This window comes from Pteronotus mesoamericanus, unplaced genomic scaffold, assembly GCF_021234165.1.
Source record: "Pteronotus mesoamericanus isolate MK-2021 breed Mesoamerican mustached bat unplaced genomic scaffold, CSHL_Meso_final scaffold_167, whole genome shotgun sequence".
Lineage (NCBI taxonomy): Eukaryota > Metazoa > Chordata > Mammalia > Chiroptera > Mormoopidae > Pteronotus > Pteronotus mesoamericanus.
This window is the reverse complement of record NW_026555308.1, coordinates 8,864,569-8,884,614: the sequence shown is the minus strand read 5'-3', so window position 1 is coordinate 8,884,614 and position 20,046 is coordinate 8,864,569. Positions and strand designations below refer to the sequence as shown.

The window sequence follows — 20,046 nt, the reverse complement described above, 5'->3', positions numbered from 1 at the left end:
ACCACCATGACTCAGTGGCACTCTTGCTATTTTGGTCTTTTTATACTATTTGCTCATTGTCTATTCTTATACCTTGCACAGTGCCTGGCACCTGGAAAAAGCTCAATGAGTATGTCAAGTGAAAGAATCAATAGTATAATTCTCAAAATGCAAGAGGTAAAACATGACTTTTGTACTTTATTGCCAGATGCCTCCCCATGGCCTGCAAGGCCCTGCCACCCTCCTCTCCTCCTTGCCCCTTCACTTACTCTGCTCCAGTTATCCCGCTCCTTGAACACACTGTACTCTGTCCCATCTTGAGAACTTTACAGTGACTGTTCCCGCCGTCTGGAAAGTGCCTCCTTTAAATCTTTGCATGGCTGGCTTTCTCACTCTTCAGTTTCAGCTCAGGTCTCCACCTTGGCAGAGGAGCCTCTCCTGATCGCCCTATACCTTAAGGAGTGCCACCCCTCCTTCCTTCAGAGTCTGTACTGCGGTGTGATAACAAACTCGTCATTCACTTGCTTCTTAATAAACTTTACCTCTCTTGACTCCATGTGAGATCCAGGAGGTAGGGACACTTTCCCTATTCACTCTGTACCCTCAGGCACGGCATTTGGCATAGGAATCCAGTGGTTCTTTGATGAATGTATGAAGGAATATTTTACAAGTTAGCAATAATTTACTAGTCAGGTTGTTTGAACTTCTCTGAGAAATTCTTAAGGAAAATAAAGGTGGGATTTCTGAAAGGCTCAGCTTCCTAAGAGTTAGAAAAGTCTAGTTGGTAGAAAAAACAAAAAGAAAACCTTTGAATCCAGAAGGATTAAATGGAATGTTCTTTGGATACAAGCAAAGAACTTGAAACAAACCACAGAAGCCCTCAATTGCTTGCTAAACCATACACTTCCTTAAGCTCAAATTCAGAGCATACTGCTCTGTTCTAATGTCTGAAATGGGCTGAGGAGCTAAGCTTCTGGAGGATTCCAGACAGCTACCTTGCAACAGGAACTCGTCTGCAGCGAGGGGTGGAAATTCCCCTTCCGACATTGATTCTTCACTGTATTGTACACCTGAAACTAATATAATATTGTATTCCAACGATGCTTAGATTTAAAAAAAGAAAGAAATTGATTACTGAAGTTGCAAAGGGCAGCTTCTCTTAGACTTTCCTTGGAGGTAGCCAGACCTATTTTAATAACACTCTGCCACCTTCTCCCTGGCTCAAAACACACAGACCCTGGGACAGGAGAGTTGCTTTTATAAACTTGTCCCACAGACAAAGGGCGACCAAGAGATGCCAGGGAAGCCCAGATGTTCTCAGGGTCTGTCAGTGCCTCAGGTGGCAGTCTGGACTATGGAACCCATCTGGGGCAAGGGAGGTGGGTCGCATAGCTGGGAACTTACAACTAAATGAGATGTGAGGGGCAACAAAAAGGAGCCAGCCCCCGTCATTAAGAACTGCTACTGGCCATCAGTGTTTCTGCCTTTCGCTGGGTCCTCACAGTAACTCTGGCAAGGCAGGCACATGTTGCTTTCTAGATGAAGAGAGCGTGGCTTAGAAGGGAGCGGGGAGCCCAAGGCCCAAGCAACCCTTCCTCTGCCACATCCCTCACGCTTGAATTTCTCCCATCCTTTCCCATGCATCAGGACTGCCTGCCCTAAGCTAGCAGGGCATGATGTCAGGAATCTACTAACAAGGCCAAGGTCCTCACTGGGCTCCGGGGCCCCCAAGATCTGGTTCCTCCAGTCCCTCCAGACTCATCATTTCCCACGTAGCCTCCCTTACTCCTCTCTTACTCTGGCTTCAGCCACAGTCCCCTCCTTGGAGGTGCTGGAATGCGCTACCTCCCCCTGGGGCCTGCTCCACCTCCCTGCCCAGGCAGGATTAGGGACCTGACCCCATGTTCCTTTCCTAATGGTGCCCGGCCACATGGATTAATGCTTCATCTTCCCACCTTGCCTTCTAGTCTCTGATTCCTTGAAGACTGGGGCTGTGTTTTTAATACCCCCGGTGTCCAGTTCCAAGTAGGGCTAATAAATGCAATAAAAGTAGCAGTGGGAAGCAGTAGGTCACAGTCGCTGTGGAGGCCACCCCAGTGGAGCTGAATCCTGGCTCTGCTATTTTATTATCTGGGTGACCTTGAGCAAATCACTTGACCTCTTCATGCCTCAGTTTCTTCCTCTGTAAGATGTGAATAATAATAATAATAATAATAATAATAATAATAATAATAATAATGCCAGCCTCTTGGGCCAGTTGTAGAATTACATGAGGAAATTCATATAAACTGCTATGAATGATCCACTTTATAACAAAGAATGGGAGCTCATATAAGTGTTAACAAAGCCCAATGGATCATGACACAGAAAGGAGGCAGGATACAACTCAGAGCAATGGCTCTCTGCGTTCACAGCCTGCAGGACCTTCTGGCTCAAGGGACAAGGAGGACCTTGGGGACAGGGTCCTCTCTGGCTTGGGGACACTGCACCCCATTCAGGTGGGCAGCTTCACTGTAACCTTGCTGGGGAGCCTCTCTTAGGCCAACGCAAGGCTAAGGGTGAGTCCTGCATCATGAAGGAGTCGTTAATATGACTCAGTTGTCAGAACCAGTCCTTTTGTAAAACCGGTGCCAAGAACGCCCAGTGCAAACACCACTATCCACAAACACAATCGTGTGCCTGCCGCAGGGCCTGCAGCACTGGCTGGGAGCACGAGGAAGGAAGGTGTCATTGGCTCGGCCAGGGTGTGTCCTGTGGTGAGGCCTGTGGGTTTGGTCAGACAGCAAGGAACGTGGACTGACTTAAGGCACATGGGTCCCACTTCCTCTGCCCCACCAGGCCTCTGTGGCAAAATAGCCAGCTGGGTGGAAGAAGGCCACAGAATCCTCTAGTCTGAGGCAGATCCAGCAGGTCCCTCCTGCTTCTTATAATCCAGAAATTACACACCTCAGCTGCTCTGGTTACACTCAGATTAGGTCAGAGGAAGATGCAGGCTGATAACAAGAGCTGACTGAGTGCAATGAGTTCCACTAATTTATCCACTAACATTCATATCTCCAGGGAATGATTTTCTAGGAAAAGGTTATGGTGCTTTCTAAGAAAGAAAGTGTAATCTTATGAGGGTGATAAAATACCATGAACAGCCCTGTGAGACTGCATCAGAAAAAAAAAAAAAAGCTGATAACGGAAGCACTCACTCCAGCTGGGTTCTGAGAACTAATCTGCCCTTCACACACAGGTCTTTCCCACAGGCTGGCAAGAACCACCGCTTCATTTGTGTGTGCCTCGCCCCAAGATCACTCAGATACCTTAACATCGCACCATCTCTGGGGGTCCTGAGCCTATCTGGGCTCAGATTCCGCACCGCCTCACCTGCACGCTGCATTGACTCTGCTTACTCCCCCACATTCTTCGCAGAAGCCTGGCCCCCTGGCTTCCTCTCCCAAAGCTCAGGGCTGGCCTGCACCAGCACAGGCAGCCTGCCTGCAGCCCACATCCGGCGCCAGACACAATGGGATTTCAATCTCTGCTTCAGCAGAGGGCAGCATGCTTTGGGAAGTTACTCCTCTTGGCAGGGTGTTGGAGGTGTTGTCTGTCTCCCTGCTATCTGAACTCCGGACCCTTGACCTGATCAGAGACCCTTTCCTCCCTGCTCTGTGAGTGGCCCTGGGAGGCAGCTGCCCAGGAGGCCAGGTCCAGGACTCACTCACCCGCCGGGTCTTCTCCACGTCACCACATGGCAGCCGCTTCACAAAGTCAATGCCTGTCAGTGGTGTGCCCGTGGGGGGCAGCAGGATGGAGGCATCCATCATGAGGTATTCCACGTTCATTGGCTTCATCTAGAAGAGAGACATTACCGGAGACTTCACTGAAGGGAGGAGGGGACAGGGCTGATTACACAGGCTTCTCAACCTTCACCTGCACATGGTAAATGAGCACATGAATGCTGGATTAAGACTGAGGTGAAGCCTTGAGGCAGCCGGATGTGTGAGGGATGTGCCGTTTTTGTTTTCTAAGGTGCAAATTTTCCCTTCATTGGAAAAGCAGCCTCCTGGCTATGAAAAGCTTTGCTTTCTCATCCTCATTCCCCTCCACTCAGCAGGGAGAGGGGTCCCTTAGGGAGGAGACTGGTCCCATTACAGTGGTCCCTTTAGGATGCTCTGCCCCATATGCGTGTGCCTGGCTGCTGCTCGCCTCTTTCTCTTTCTATTGTATTTCCAATTATGGTGAAACAGTCAGTGATAGCAGCTTCCATTTGAATAGAGCTAACTACAGGGCAGGCGGTGAGCTAAAAGCTTTCATGTATGATTCTGTTTAATCCTCCCAACAAAGGCAGAGGGAATGTTTCCCAATCTTCTAATGAGAAATAAGAGACTCAGAGAAGCTGAGGAATGGATCCAGGCCCGCTCAGCTGGATGGTGACAGAACCAAGACACAGACCCAGGCTCACAGACCTCCTATGCCTGCCACCATGCGACCAACATTCCCCCTTCTTTCCTTGCCCCTTCAGCATCTTACCTGAGGATAACATAACAAAGCCACTTACTGAGCCTCTACTAAGTGCCAGGCACCACAGGGCTCACCTCCTACTAAACGGCAGATGCTGGTCCTGTCATATATTATCGTGGGGGATACTGAGGAAGGGCAGATGTCCATAGCCACTGGGTCTGACGGGGGCAAAGCTGTCTCCTCCTCCCACACCATCCCCACAAGGCCTTCTCTGATTCCTAAGACACCTGTAACATCATCCCTCCTTCTCCTGGAACTCTTCTGCATTAGTACTGACCATTTAATGTGTACACATCAGACAATGACACTTCATTCACACCTGGCATCATAAAGGAATGACATTTCACAAAAGCAGGTTTCCTACCGAATTCATTTTACTCCTTAAAGCATCATAAGCTTATTTTTGAGCCTTATTTTTTTTTAAGAACGTGGGTTTCAATCCTATCACATTTTTTGTCCCTCCTGTAACATAAAGCTAACTTAACAAGGCAATATAGTGAGGGCCCAGCTGTCCAGAAACCAGGCGAATGGGCCCAGAAGCCAAGAAGCCACTTTGTACACGCTGCTGCCTTTTTCTTTTGGACATTTCAAACACTTAGGTTTATTATAAACTTCCCAAATCATTTCATTCTTTGGGGAGTAATGTCCATGAGAAGGTCATTTATTACCTATTTATTGAGTGTCAACTAAGGGACAGGTGCTGGGGATGCAGATACAAAGGAACAACACAGAGAAAACTGCAATCTTTTGAACCTGTCTTGTCCCACAATCCTGCCTGCTGGATGGAGAAAGGGAAGGTTCTGAGCCGGTGCTGCAGATTCAAGGAACATTCCACAACATTCTAGTGGCACGGCAAAGAAAGAGGGGGCATAATATACAGAGAAGAAAAAGGAGGTGGAAGGTAAGCTGCTCTGCCCCTCACTGGCTGGGAACATGTGGGCACTTCACTCAATGTGACTCATTTCCTATCAGTAAAAGGAGGCTAACGATAGCAGCTATTCCATTGGGTTGACATGGGGATTAAGAGATTTAACATGTATAACAGGCTTTCCAGACCTGATGTGGAATAAGTCCTCAATCAAATATTATTCATATCAAAGAGAATCTTTCTCACCCACTTTACGATACAGCCTGAGGGGGTGTGCATGTCTTCTGAAGTTTCCAGTGGTGGGGGGTCACCATTTCCAATTTACCTTCCCACCAATCTCTGTCATTTGGGCAGAAAGCCCACGTTAGAGCTCCCTCATGCTCTCACTTAGGAAGGGCAAGCTTTGCAGGCACACAGGTGCCTTCTGGCCCCTTACTTACTGTCATGCTCCTGTACTCGTCTTCAAACATGTCCAAAAAAATTTCTTCTCCCTAGAAGGAAAGGAAGGGAGGAAAGAGAGAATTATGCATATTTTTTTTCCCATAAACAACAAAGTATTATAAACTTTAGTTCACGGCTTCTGGGTCCATCTGTTTCTCATTACTGAGTTCTCGTAAATCACCAGGAAGCAAAATACACACGTGAACATGAACACACACGCTCAAATGAAAGCCCAGATATCAAATTGCACATCTCAACGTTCTCCCTTTTTAAAGTATTATATAGCTAGATTTATTCTGCCAAGGCAGTTAGTTAAAAAAACACAAACCAAAAATAACACCATAGATAATTAAAATATTAAAATGATTAACATTTCAAGTGTTTAACATCCTCTCTTTGTTGCGAATGGTTGACGAATGGAGGATCCAGGTTAACTTGCCATTTTAAAACTATGAGGCTCCACACCTCTGAAAGGAAGAGTATAATTAAACATGCTTAACACTGAAACTACAGGCTTGTTCCATTCGTTTTTGAGGTTTTGTAGTTCCTGCAGCCCTGAGGGCTGTCCAGGAGGTCCCTCTCAGAACAGGGTGGTGGGTAATTTGGCTCCAAGACATATAAACCAGGGGCCAAAATCCTGGCTTTACCTCTTGAAGCCTCTCTTTGTTTTGCTGCAAGACTGGGATGATAGCCCATGTCTGTGCGGGTCTTTGTGAAGATGAAATGAGTTAACGCAGATAAAACGCTGAACAAAGAGCCTGCAACTTGATCAGGGCTGGTAAGTGTTAGCGCTTAAGATCATTACAATCACTATTGGATGGGATGATAGCTAGGGAGGGGAAGGGAGATTCAGCTAAATGCATGGTGACTATTAGAACTGTCCTGTTTCCTAAGTCCTGAAGTCTCTCTCTCACATACACACATGCACACAATCAGTTTGGGAAAAGTGATAGGTCCTTTATATATTTTTCCAGTTATCAGGTCTAAAGATAAATTTGAATATTCTTGTGTAATGTAAGTATAAGGCAATAACCACAGAAATAAGAACCCCTGAAAACCCAAAAGCTTCTGAAATATTACACTTAGGTGTAAACCTTATATGCTAAAAGAGAGAGAAAGATGGGTTGGGGGGGAAGGGAGCTACAATGCAAGTATAGCAAGTCCTCACTTAACGTCATCAATAGGTTCTAGGCAACTGTGACTCTCAGTGAGATGACATAAAATGAAATCCATTTTACTACGGACCAATTGATATGAACAAGAGTTAAGTTCCAATAGCATATTTCTGGCCACAAAAACATCACCAAACTTCTAAATTAAAAATCCAAAACCCTTCTAATATTGAACATTTAAAAAGCATCAATAACACTAAGTCAGATCATTCTTTTCTAGCCTGCTTATTCTAGCTCAGGGTCAGAGGTGGCTGGAGCTGTCCTGGCAACTCAGGGCACAAAGTGGGACCTCACCCTGGACAGGACGCCCTTCCATCACAGGGCTACTCACACACATCCACACTCAGACTGAAATAATGCGGACATACCAATTTACCCCACATGCACATCTTTGGGATGTGGGAGAAAACTGGAGTCCCCAGAGAAAATCTATGCAAACTCCACACAGACAGGGGCACTGGCTAAGAACAGATGTTTTTCCCTCAGCATTACAATGAAGTGACATCGAGCAGTATGTAATTTGACGACCTGCCGTATAGCTCTCCTTTCGTTAATGATAAAGAAAAACCATTTGGGAAAATGCCTATTACTGGCTTTCTGTTTTTGCAATCTAAAAGCTTCTAGGGGGAAATACACTGAAACAGTTACACTGGAGATTCAAAGATGACTAATGCAATCATGAGGTACCTACCTTCTTCCAGGCCTTGCTAGAGGACATGCATCCTCACTAAGAGGCCATGTGTGGTTTGGGATTGTCTAAGAAGAGACTGGGATTTCCTCCCCAGTGCGTGGGGGCCCACAGTGGTGCCACCCTCGTCTGGGCATGTCCCCTGTGTCATAGCTGCATGGGGCCATCTGACCCTGGCAAGATGGATTTCCAGGATACATGACCTGATTTTCTCTCAGTGAACACTGACAATAATGGACACTGGCTTAAAGAGGGTCCTGCGAAGATGACGACTCTTTGCATATATGCATAGAATTCACAGCAGTTTAGAGAGAATACAAAACAATGAAATACAGGTAAACAAGAAAATGGCAGTGCCTCCTAAGAGGATCTCTTCATCAGTTAAATTACTAGGGGAAACCATCACTAACTGGATCTGGAGAGATCTGATGTAGAGGTCAAAAAATCAGAAATCTGGGTGGCTGGACATAAGGATTAATCCACTATTGCTGACAAATGATGAGCCTTGCCAAAGAATGTATTATGCCTTAAGATAAGAGCTAAACAAAACTGTCACAATGAGATATTTTAAAACTAATTATTTAGAACCTAAAGACAAATCTACAAATTTTTCAGATATTGAAAAGTCATGGTGGTTCTCGACAAAATCTCCCTAATTACAAATGTTTGGAAGCCTGTATGAGTTTTCTTAGCATACACTTATATAATAATATATGCATATATAATTCATAAATTCATATGTAATTCAAAAGTAATTTTATATGTATACGCATATAAAATTCACAAACATATGTTTATATGTATAATTTATTCACGTGTGCATGTATGTATACAATTCATAATTTACATATGAATTCACCCATTAACAAATTCATATCAAATTGACAGACAATTTGCTCATAGTAAGGGTGAGTCATCAAAAATTGTACTGATAAAGGGGCTTGGGCAAAAAAATTGAGAGACCACTGCTCTGGAGATTACAAAATTGAGCATTTTTATGCAGGTAGAGAAATAACTGAAGACATGTGACCTTTAAGTGTACGGGGCCAGACTCTACAATCCTGCTTACACACCACGCACCGCACTGCTCTTCCCCTGTGTTCTGCCAACTTACCTTATAAAAGTGCCGTACTAGGTGAACGCTTTCTTCCCTTGCGCCCTGTTAAAAGAGGGGGAAGATGTGAGGGAGACAGGTCTCATGGAAGCCAGTGAACTGGGTAAATTCCTGATTCTAAAATCTGAGTATATGTAAGACAGATGCTGGGATAATATCCTTAATCTAAAGCAGTTTTTAATGGGAAAGGAGAAACAGAAGGAGAGAGCTCAAAATAAAAAGTGAGCACAGGATAAGTGATTGAATATGACACAGAAAGCTGTTATAATTAAATGGGGGAGAATGGGTTATAAAATATGGTCATGGGGACACTTTTTATAAAAAAAAGTGTGAGTGAATATCTGTGTATATTTAGAAAACACACACCGAAGTGTCAACTATAGTTGCTATTTTCAACAACTGTATTTTCTAAATTTTCTAAAATAAACATGGAAAATAAGGGGGAAAACAAGATGAGCTATTTAAAACAATAAATGTAGATATTAGTACAATAAACTATAAATAAATATGTATAAAACTTTTATAATACAAAAAGAATGATTAAATCATGTAGACAAATAGGAGCCAAAAAATCATAATAGAAACCACTAAAATACACTAAGTAAGAGGGATCATCAAGCCAGTTGCAGCAGAAGGGAAGTTCTATGGGAACAAGCAGGTTGCAGTGGGCATCAGGGCTATTGGGCCCAGCTTCTTGCTGATGCTGTGGACACCACAGACCAGGGATCCCTCTCACTCTCCCAGACGGCAGCGGCCCTAGGCACTGGGAGTGGGGAGGGCCCTCACCTCCAGACAGGCCAGGTGCACGTCCTTGATGATGCAGCCTGTGGCAGTCACAACTTGCTGCTTTAAGAGCAGGCAGCTCAGCTCCAGTGTCGCCAACCGGATCTTCCCATCTGCAGAGCACATCACGGTCAGCCTCGCACACCCAGGGCCTTACTCACAGCTTCTTCCAGCTTTGAGGTTAACAGTTATCAGCTGACTGTTCAAGGCCCCCGACATCCAGTGGGTACAAACCTCGCAAACCCTTTTCCCAATCAATTATAATTAAATGTTCCCATCAAAGCTGCCTAGACCTTCCACTCCTCTTTAGTCTCATCAGGGGAGGGGATGTAGGAAAAAGAAGGGCACTTAATTATTACTGAAGGTCTAGAAAGTGGCCACCTGTAGTTGCTTTGCTTGTCCAGCATTCCTTCCTCTTCCTCAGGAACGAGCATCCCCATTTTCTTTGGAGAACCACCGGCTCCACTATTGGACATGTGATCCTAGGGATGGGCATACCACCCAGGCTGGTCACAGTGGTTGGGTAGAGGATAGGCAAGGGAGCCAGTCTGAGCTAAAAAGGCTCGGTTCCACAACCTGTTGGAACCACTGGGCTGCAGAGAGTACAGGAACAGTGAAGGGACCCTGAGTGGCACAAACAGCATAATCCACAGTGGCCATATCCCCATTCTCACCAGTGTTTTCAATCTTTTGTAAAATGTTCTGCAAATTGAGCCCCATGCCTTCCTTCCCACCAGATTACCCAAAGTGTCTCTCCTAGAGCAAGTCTAAGGCCTCAATGGAGAGAGGGATGGCTGAAGCTGCTGGCTGCAGAGTCCAAAGACAGTCTTAAAACACTGTTTGAGCCCCTGGATCCAGCTGTGCCTGAAGACAGTGCCCAACACTAAGGTACACAAGCCAATGGTTTTGTTTGTTTCTGTTTGTATTGTTTCAGCCAGTCTGAGTTGGGTTTCTGTCAATTGTAACCAAGTTCTGAGTGAAACAATTTGCTATCCTCTTGGGAGTCAGGCATGGGCTAGCTACTCTGCAGATGTTCCCTCAGTGGTCTCTATAAAATAATCAACTGCAATGGGTGCTAAGGACTGAGGCTTAGAAGAGTGAAGTGACTTGCCCAAAGACTTACCCTGGGCAGTGAATGTCAAAACCACAGCTGGCATTGTTCTTTGAAGCATCTGTGACTGTCTGAAGGGCAAACTCCTCCCTGGGTTTTTAACCTCATTTCTGCGGAGATGTCTCAATGTGGAAGAGGGACCAGGAGAGGACAAAGTTTCCAGGCCACATCCCTGATGCCTTAGAAACAGCAGGGACCAAGATGGGCCACTGGGAAAAACTCAGTGGTAGATGTACCACCGCATACCTCCCTGCCCGTCCTTTAAGGCCTCATGTGTCATGGGGGAAACAGGAAATGAGGCAATCATTTGCCATAAAATGAATAGGCTACATGCAAGCAGAACCAGGATTTCCTAAGCATGATACAAGCCCAGGGGCCGTGTGAAAAAAGGCTGGTTAGTCTCAGTTCAGTTCTTCACCCTGACGCAGCCCAACCTGGCAGCCCAGCACTAACCCCACTTCTGTGCCGCTGCCCTGCCCCAGCAGCACCCACCACCTGCCTTCCTCTGAGTTCAGCAGTTTCTCCAGAGCCCAGCCTCACTCCTGCCTGCCCCTCCCCCAAGCCACACTGTTGGCCCGGTCAGAAACACCCCTTCTGCCGTCTCCAGGGAAATGGAATGTGATTTTCCACCAAGACCCTTTTCCTTTTGCCAGCTCCTGCCAAGGAGCTGACTGCCTCCAACTGGACTTGTCTTATGAGGGAAACTGGGGGAGCAGCAAGCTCCTTAGTCCTCATCACAGCTTCCAGACTGTCCCTCTGAGCTGCCCCAACCTCTTCTCTTCAGAAATCCAGGCAGTTCTATACACCAGCAGTCAAGGAGCCCACCCGCTGTCCCTCCCCACCCTGGGGTTCCTCTCCTCACATCCAGACCACAGTCTGCCTTCCTCCACCACAAAGCCACGTCTGTTCACACAGCTCCTGCCAACTGCCCCCTTGGCCACCATCCACAGGGACAGGCTCTGCCTTGCTGACTGGACTTCTCAGCACAAAATGACCCTGCTGAGCACCCTTGGTCTTGAGCCACGTGCATCTTTCTTGCCACCCAAGACACCCCCCTCCTGTTCCTCTTCTTCCCACGTGGGGCCTGGCTCAGGCTCCTGTGCTAGCTTCCCCTCTGTCACCTCCAGATATCTGTGGTGGCCCACGGCTTGGTCTTACTTACACATGCCTCTCCTCTCTCCTGTTGGCTTTAAAAACGATTCACATGTCTGTGAGCCCCAGAGCATTAGTTCTGGCCCTGACGCCCCTCTGAGCTCCAGATTACATCCCCGCAAGGAGTCCCAGACGGCTAGGACTTCAGAGACCCACAGCTGTGGCTCCTGAAGGACAGGAACCATGCCTGTCCTGCACTTCAGTACCCCTATCACCCACACACAGTGGCTGACATGCAGGAGTAGTTCAATAAACATTTAGTGAGTTTACTGATCCCCTGCTGACACCTTTGAGGCTAGGAACTTGGTTCTCCAAGACCTTGCACTCACTCCCTGGCAATCCCCTGTGCTTCTGGCCACATCTTGGAGCCACTCCCCTTTATTTCTAAAGACCCTCTCTGCCATCACAACCCCTGCTGCTGCCCTTATCCTGAGCCTGCCCTGGGCCCATTCCCCATATTGCTCCTGATGGTTTAGCTTAGCGGTTCCCTCAATTGGGCCACATCTCAGTCGGGCCCCTGCCCATACACTCATTCCAACCTGATGGCCTCTCTCCCTGACTTTGCAGAGAACCTGCCTTGTAATCAGGGTTTCCCAACCTTGGCAATGTTGACATCTTGGGTCAGATAATCCTTTGTTGTGGTGCCGCCTTGTGCATTGTGGGATGTTTAGCAGAGTCTCTGGCCTCTACCCACTACACACCAGTTGCACCACCTCCCCAAACTGTGACAACCAAATGTCCCTGGGGATGCAAGGTTGTCCCCAGCTGAGAATCACTGTGCTAGATCATTCTCCCTATTTCTAGTCCTTGCTGTGGCAGTAGATCGGTGTTGGCTAAAACCTCAGAACTAGGCTGACAAGGTCAGGCACTGGGCGTGTCTTGTATTATCAAAAGCACCCGACCCAAACCTTCCAACCTTCCCCCTCACGCACACTCCAGCCTAGTTCAAGCTCAAATGTGACCCTGGGCTACCCCAAGATACAGACACTGGCAAAACTGGCAAAAGAAGGGCTGGGTATGAGAGGAGAAAAAGACAGGTTCTGGCACAAACACCACAGTGGGAAGAGAAAGAGAGAAGACCCAGAGACGAAGACATGGCAGGATAGGAGGGCGCGGGTGGCCCAGGTATGTGTGTGTGTGGCAGAGGGAGTGGCTAAGATCTGCCTTGATCACCAGAAGAGCCAGATCTAGAGCCCAGGGCTCCTGGTGCCAGGTGTAGGGGCCTGGTCCCTTTAACTCCACCGCCCCTGTGAACAGCCAATACACCACAGATACCTGGCTGGGCAGCGTTGTTCATGATCCTGATGAGTCTTTCAGCCAGTAGGTGGTTGTAAATGCTCTTCTCAGCCACACTGGGCACTGGGAGCTGGATTCGCTCTAGTTTTTCAGGATCCATGCCTGCAGCAGGAAAGGGACAAGCGGTAAGTCAGCAGAGCCATATTATCGAGAGCCCTCCACATCGTGAAAGGCTGCTTAGAGCAGAGCTTCCCCAACGTCGGTCACCCACGGTATATCCTTGTGATTTCTGCCATGACTGGCTACTGTCTATATAACTTAGAGTTTTCTGTAAATATATTAACACATATATTTTCTATCACTATATATAAATAGGACATCAGCATTGCTGCAATACTGACAGTAACTGTAATAAAAAAAAATGATTTTACATTTTAGCCAAAGACTGCTGACTGGCTACTCATGGCCTGAGGCCTACTTTGTCCATGTTAAACGGTGCATGGAAAGTGTTTAAAAAGTGATGAAGACACGCTAGCCCCAAATGGTGACACACTTCTGGACAAAATCAGAGAGAAGAGAAATGGAATAGAAAAAGGAGTAACTTTCACAGTGTGCTTCACTGCCATTTTGTGCTGGGTCTGAGTGGCCCCTGGGGCCACCCCATATGAGACACGAGCCTCAATGAGGGGGAACACAGACCTAGAGAAACAGAGGCCAACGGGAAAGGAAACAACGGTCATACCCAACAATCACACCTCAAGCTCTGAACACCAAACTCAAAGAGCTGGGCCCATCGCTCGACACACTCTCGGGCAGCAGCAGGTGCTCCCCTGGGCCAGAGGGTGGCATTGCAGAGGGACTAGGCTAAACCTTACGACAGAAAGGTATAAATAGCATGAAGTCCATGGAGAAGCTCTATCTTTAAGAGGCAAAGGAACCGTTTTTTCTGCCATCCTGGAGCCTGTGGAGGCCTGCTGGGAGCAGGACTTCTATAATGACAAATACATCTGAAAGGCTGTGGTCCAAGGCCATTTTTGCCAGCTATAAGTGGGGTCTCCGGAACCTGAGGGGGCACATGGCTCTTCTTAAAATTGAAAGTGTTCATGCTCAGGATGAAACGGAATTCTGTCTAGGTAAGAGATGTGCTTACATGTACAAAGCAAAGAACAACACAGTAGACTCCTGGTGGCAAACCGAACAACACCAGAGCCATCCGGGGAAAGGTAATTCGTGCCCACAGAAATGGTGGCATGGTTCGTGCAAAGTTCCAAAGCAACCGTCCTGCTAAGGCCATTGGACGTAGAATCCACGTAATGCTGTACCCCTCAGAGATTTAAACTTATTGAAAAGTAACTAAATAAAATGGATTTGTTAAAAAGAAAAGAGTCAAAGTAATCACGTTTCCTTCACTGCATACTAATAGCTTTGAAAAAACCAAGACAAGATGGAGAGAGGAGGGGGGCATGGGGGAGTATTCAAACTCTAACTGTGAATGGAGTGACGTCATTGCTAAAGCAGAACCTGAAAACCAGGGTGACAAAAAGACCTGTTAGGGCTACTTCAACAGGCCAGGTGTGGGACAAGAGGCATTCCAAATCCTTATCCTCTCATCTAACAAAGCTCTGGAAAAATACACTTGCAGAAACAAACACTTCTCCTGATCCAAGCTTGGAGAGCTGAACAGATTGTTTGTGCTCAGAGCACGTCTTTTCCTGTTATTCTACAAAAGGGGGGAAGGTGGCACTTCTGGGAACTCTTGAAATACGGCCCCTTGAGTACTAGATGACGCTTCATTTAGAACCTTGACAAAATAGTGGAGGATAGCATTGAAGAGCTGATTGTCTGGATTCTAAGTAACTCCCCCCCACACACATTGACGTAAGAAACCATAACAATATATCTTGTTTTATTGAATTCCTTCCAGCTCTGAACCAGAGGCTAAGTCATGCCAAGGAGATGACATGGGTGAGGGACGGCTGAAGGGCTTGAGTTGGGTAGTTCTCTCTCTCACGCCCCACCACTATGGCTTCCGTCAAAAAATCTGATTGCAATGAAAATTTAATTTGTGGATTCTATATCCCATTTTGATGTGAAATGTCTAACTCTGAAGCATTCTGGTTTATTAAATGGCAAGAACATCAACTAAATCTTTTTGGCATATGTTTTTCTCCAGAGATGTCAACGCCGTCTTTTCATTTCTTGCCCTTTTGGGAACTGTCAGTCAGTGGTTCTGGGAAAAAAAAAATGGCTCTTCAGCTTGCCCAGAGCATCACCCAACTTTATGAACCAACCATCTATCACCCCACTTCAAAGAAGCCCAGCTGCTGGCTCCCTTGAGATCGTGGCGGTGGCCGGCAAAACCAGGGAGAGACACAGACTCAGTCGGGGCTTGAATTTCTCTGGTGAGCTCCATTTTGACTCTTTCCTGTTATTGCCCCTATTCTTTTAGAACTTGTTAAAAATGATGAAATCTGTGGCAAAAATCTTCTCTCAATAGGACGAGGAACACTTCAAGGTTATCCTGGCCTTCCTCAACTGGCAGCTCTGCTCTCTATTAAGGGGGATATGAGACCCTGGGGGACTAAAAAACTTTAAGAACTTCACAGGGCCAGATTCCTTTAGTGAGGAATTAAGGATCAGAGATGTTATGTCACATCCCTAAGGTCACAGAGCAAGTGAGGGGCACAGTGAGAACTAGAATGAGATTACAAAGGTGGACAGGATCCAGATGGGAAGGGGGTGGAACTACCTGCTCAGTGGGCCAACCACAGCAAGCAGTGTGCAAGGGGCCTTCCCTCTGTGCTGACAACAGCCACCACCTCCAAGGCCTTGGGGTGCTCCTGGGCTTAGTTTTCCCCAGGGTATCTTCCACAGTGTGGTCAGATGGAGGTAGAGAGAGCTGAGTGCAGAGTGCAGACGGAATTTTGATATTTAAACTCTTCAACCTTCAGTCTCCTTACCTGTGCAATGGGATAATTATAGTAACTCTATCCCAGGGTTGTTGTCAGCATCCCGCGAGAACTGTGTAATCGTGGTTCAATAACTATAGCCCGTCATTAATATGCACCGACGGGAATTTTTACTTTGAGCATGGCTTAATGTATTTCTGTATCATGTGTATTACAAGAGGAAAGATACAATGAAAGAACAAAAGAACAAAAATGAGAACAAGCTAGCAAAAGCTAAAATCAAGCTATTTTAGAAGGCCCAAAGAAGGTGGGCTGTGCTTTTCGAGGGCCTGCTCAGGGGATGGGCTGCTCAGGTTGGACTCTGAAGAATAAGTGAGCATTTGTCTTGAGCTGCATAGGGATGGGGGCCGCAACTTGCCAGGTCTGCGGGGGGTGGGGACTGAAGGACTGTGGTAGAGCTTAGGGAGGGCAGGGTGAGGAGGAGCTTGGGGAGGAAGTGATGAGGTAGATATTGGGGGTGGTCGGGTGGGGAGGGACAAGCAAGGCTTGAATATCAAGATCCCTGGAGGGCAGCTAGGGGAGGTGGAATGATCTGGTTGTGCCCTGGCTGATTTTGACGGGTTTCCATTCCCCCAGCCTGTCAAGGTGATCTCCACCCTTCCAGCACTTTCCTCCAAAAAGACTCGGTATTGTAACACATTCTGTGTGAGGTGGATTTTATCACTAGCCGAGGGGAGAGAGCAAGATCAATTTCATACAACGTATGTCAAAACTTTATCTAAAAACACCCTTGAACATCTCCATTCTTTCCCCAAAGTTCCTTCTGGACCAGGTGCCTCATTTCCTCTCCCTGTCTCGCTCTTTTTCCACCATGGCCTCTAAAACTCCTGTTATTTTGAATCATCCCACGCTAGCAATTGGCTTTCAAAGCCTGTGCAGCAATTAAAAAGCTCCAGTCTTCTGGGTCCGAACAAAATGGCAGCTGAGAGTGGTGAATGAACAAGGTCAATGTCACATATGACAAGGATATAAATATGAAAGGGAAAATGGTATACGTGTGTATGGGCAGACATGCACATGTGCATACACTCAGAGTTCAGTCACTGAAAGGCAGGCTTTGTTGCAAACTTGATTGAGTTTCCTTGCTGGCTAGCCATTTCCGTCTGACTGAAATAAACACTGGAGAATATACTGTCCTACTTGCTTCAACCCTTAGGGGGCTGACAAATTCCAAAGAAACCCAGACACACTTTACATGGCCTGGGAGGACACACTAGCAAGTTCAGACTTCCAGCAGACCACATGCTTCCTTGCTCCCTTCTGGCCAGGGGCAGATCCTGCTATGCCTGAATGAGTCAGAACAGGTCTCTCCTTTTCATTGCTTCCACCCAACAACCCCAGGGTTGGGGGAGTGGTAGGGGTGGGACTCCCAGATAACTAATACAAAGAATCTAAAAGGAATGGGAGGGTGTGGTTCCGAGATGTCAATGACCAGTTACTAAGCTTCCCCCTCTAAATTCTGATTTCTGGATTCTTCTTCCTTAGCAGCAGTCCCCAGGAAAGGGTGAAAAAGACCCAGACCAATGTTACACAAGAAGTAGACAATCAAACCTGGATAAAGAGACCACAATAATGCTAGGTAAATAATGGTCAAAATAATTTTTTTCTTTTGACCACACAAGGTCTCCTTGGCTGTAGTCACGCAAGCATTGACAACTTTGGAAGACTACAGACCAACTCTTTCGAAAGCTAACCAGATGTTGGGCTGATTTCCAATGTACTTCCAGTTCTGATTATGTGTCAGTCAAGATTCAAAATGTTGTTTTGCCAGCTCTCTGCATGGCAAAAGCCTTTCTTTATCCTATTACCTATCAACCTTTCCCATACCTCTCATCTATGTTCCAGTAACTTCTCAGTAAAACAAAATGAGCCCAATTCCTCTTTGGTAAACAATAATAAATGGAAGGGAAGGAGCAGAAGGGTGGAGGGGAGAGGGGGGGAACCTTTAAGAATACAAAAGCTGCAAATCTCACCCCCTCCCCTTAGGCCAGGGCTCTGCAGACCTGACAAAAGAGAAAAGGCTGTATTTTCTATTACAGATATGAACCAGAATTCATTATGTGGCCCAATTGAATCACAACGAGAGCCTTCCTCCACCGGTCAACCCTTTCCACTATGGGATATTCATTTCGGTACAGCATCTAATCTATTATGATTTACTGGAAGGCCTGAGCTAACATTTGGTTTTTATTAACGTTGCTTTTATGTTAAAATTGTCTTATGATGAAAAATCTATCAGAAAGAAACCATTTCATTAGGAAGCCTGCTTGGAGGGTATGGATCTGGAAAAGGGAGGCTGAAAGTTAAGTGCAACTGCCTGCTGCCAAACCGAAAAACCAAATAGCTCACCACCACCACCACTACCACCCCCACTATCGGCCACCCCCCAACCACCACCAAATGCAGACCCTGTGCCCACAGACCAGGACTAGAGCACAAACCAGGTGGTAGCTCCTCTACTAGGCAATTTGTCCTGGGGGTCCCCCAGGCACCTAGGCCTCAGGGAACCAAACTTGAACTCTCCAGCTTCCTCTCCAAACTGCTCCATGGCCCATGCTCACTGGTTCTAGAAATGGCATCACCAGCCACACAGTGGCAGGAGTCGAGGCTCTGGGCATGAACCAGGCTTCTTTCTTCCCTGGTGCCCTGTCCCATCCAAATCAAGCACCACTCCCCCGCCCCTAGCCCTGTTCCTCTCCTTGTCTTTCCATCTTAGTGAATGGCCCTGTACAGTTGCTCGTGTCCCCTTCACAACCCCCACATCCAATCCATCAGCTTGTTTGGCTCTAGCTCCAAAATATATCATAAAATCTTCCACTTTTCCTCATCTCTACAGCCAATGTGCTAATTCAATCCACATTAGCCAGTGCATGGAGCCCTGCAATAGCTTCCTAAAAAGCTTCCCAGTAAGCTTCCCAGCATTTCCTCTTGCAACTCATTCCCCTATCCCAATTAATCTACTTTCTACCCAGCAGCCCAAGGGTTCTTTTGAGAATTTCCATCATGCCACTCTTCTAATTAAAAACCCTTTAGGGGATTCCCACTGAGCTTAGGATACAATCTAAATTCCTTTTCACAGCCTTCAAGGCTCTTCACAATCTGGTCCTGGCCCCCTAGTCAGCCTCACCTTGGCCTGCTTTCTGCTCCTCAAACGTGAAAGCTCTTTCCCAACTCAGGGCCTTTGCACATGCTGTTCCATTTGTCCAGAACATTCCTGCCCCAGATCTTTGCAGAGCTGACTCCTTTTCACTATTGATGCCTCACCTCAGATGTCCCTTCCTCACAGCAGCTTTCCTTGACCAACCCAGGTAGTAACCCCTGCACGACCACCACCTGTTTACTCTTTATTACCCCACAATCACAATTTATCTTCTTGTTCACATGAACAAGACTCATCAAACTTCTTCCAGTTCCAAACTTCTTCCTCAAAGCAGGCCTAGCATGTAGTAAGTGTTCAGCAGATATCTGTCAAATGACGAGAAAGCCTTTCAGTTTCACCTCCTCAACACTGCCCACAACTGTCCACTTCTCCTCCCGCCCACCTTCTGGTAAACTACCGTGAGCCCATTCTGAAGGATGCAGAGAGGGTCAGATCAGTTCCTGGCTGAACCATTCATCAGTAGCCCCCACCCAGCTGGTAGGATGCAGTTCACGTTGCTGCCCACCCTACCCCACTCCCTGTAGACTGGCTCCAGCCTGCCATCTCTCCGAGCACCTGCCCACCATGGGCATGCTGTCTACCTGTCTGATGGAGCATCATCACAGGCTCTTATGCCCCTTTCTGCCTTGTCTTCTTCCAGTTTTCCATTCAACCTTTTGGCCACTCTGTCCCCAGCCCCCTGAACCTTCAGCCCAGGTATCCTTGGGAAGTCCGTTCTGACTCTCATGGGCCTTGTCCATGCCCTCCACCAGGAACATCAGCCTCCACTGCGCCACTGTCTCCTTATAAGTCTTTTGTATCAAACTGATGCTTTATTGGGCAAGGGCCTCAGGTGGCCTGGAGTTTGTAGTCCCCATGTTGAGT

The 20,046-nt window shown here is 46.9% G+C and overlaps 1 protein-coding gene and 1 pseudogene across 4 annotated transcripts in view; one reads left to right on the top strand and one right to left on the bottom strand.

Annotated features, from left to right (window-relative positions):
- The window catches only part of CLEC16A (C-type lectin domain containing 16A), a 212,605-nt gene that overhangs the window by 109,647 nt on the left and 82,912 nt on the right, over window positions 1-20,046 (bottom strand). For all 4 annotated transcript variants that reach the window (XM_054589574.1, XM_054589577.1, XM_054589576.1 and 1 more), the window contains exons 13-17: window positions 13,093-13,215; window positions 9,558-9,667; window positions 8,772-8,816; window positions 5,797-5,847; window positions 3,690-3,818 (exon numbers count right to left, since the gene is read on the bottom strand). In XM_054589574.1, coding sequence (XP_054445549.1) covers window positions 3,690-3,818; window positions 5,797-5,847; window positions 8,772-8,816; window positions 9,558-9,667; window positions 13,093-13,215 — 458 coding nt within the window. The remainder of the gene's footprint in view (window positions 1-3,689; window positions 3,819-5,796; window positions 5,848-8,771; window positions 8,817-9,557; window positions 9,668-13,092; window positions 13,216-20,046) is intronic.
- On the top strand, window positions 14,048-14,390 carry LOC129083258 (60S ribosomal protein L35a-like; annotated as a pseudogene).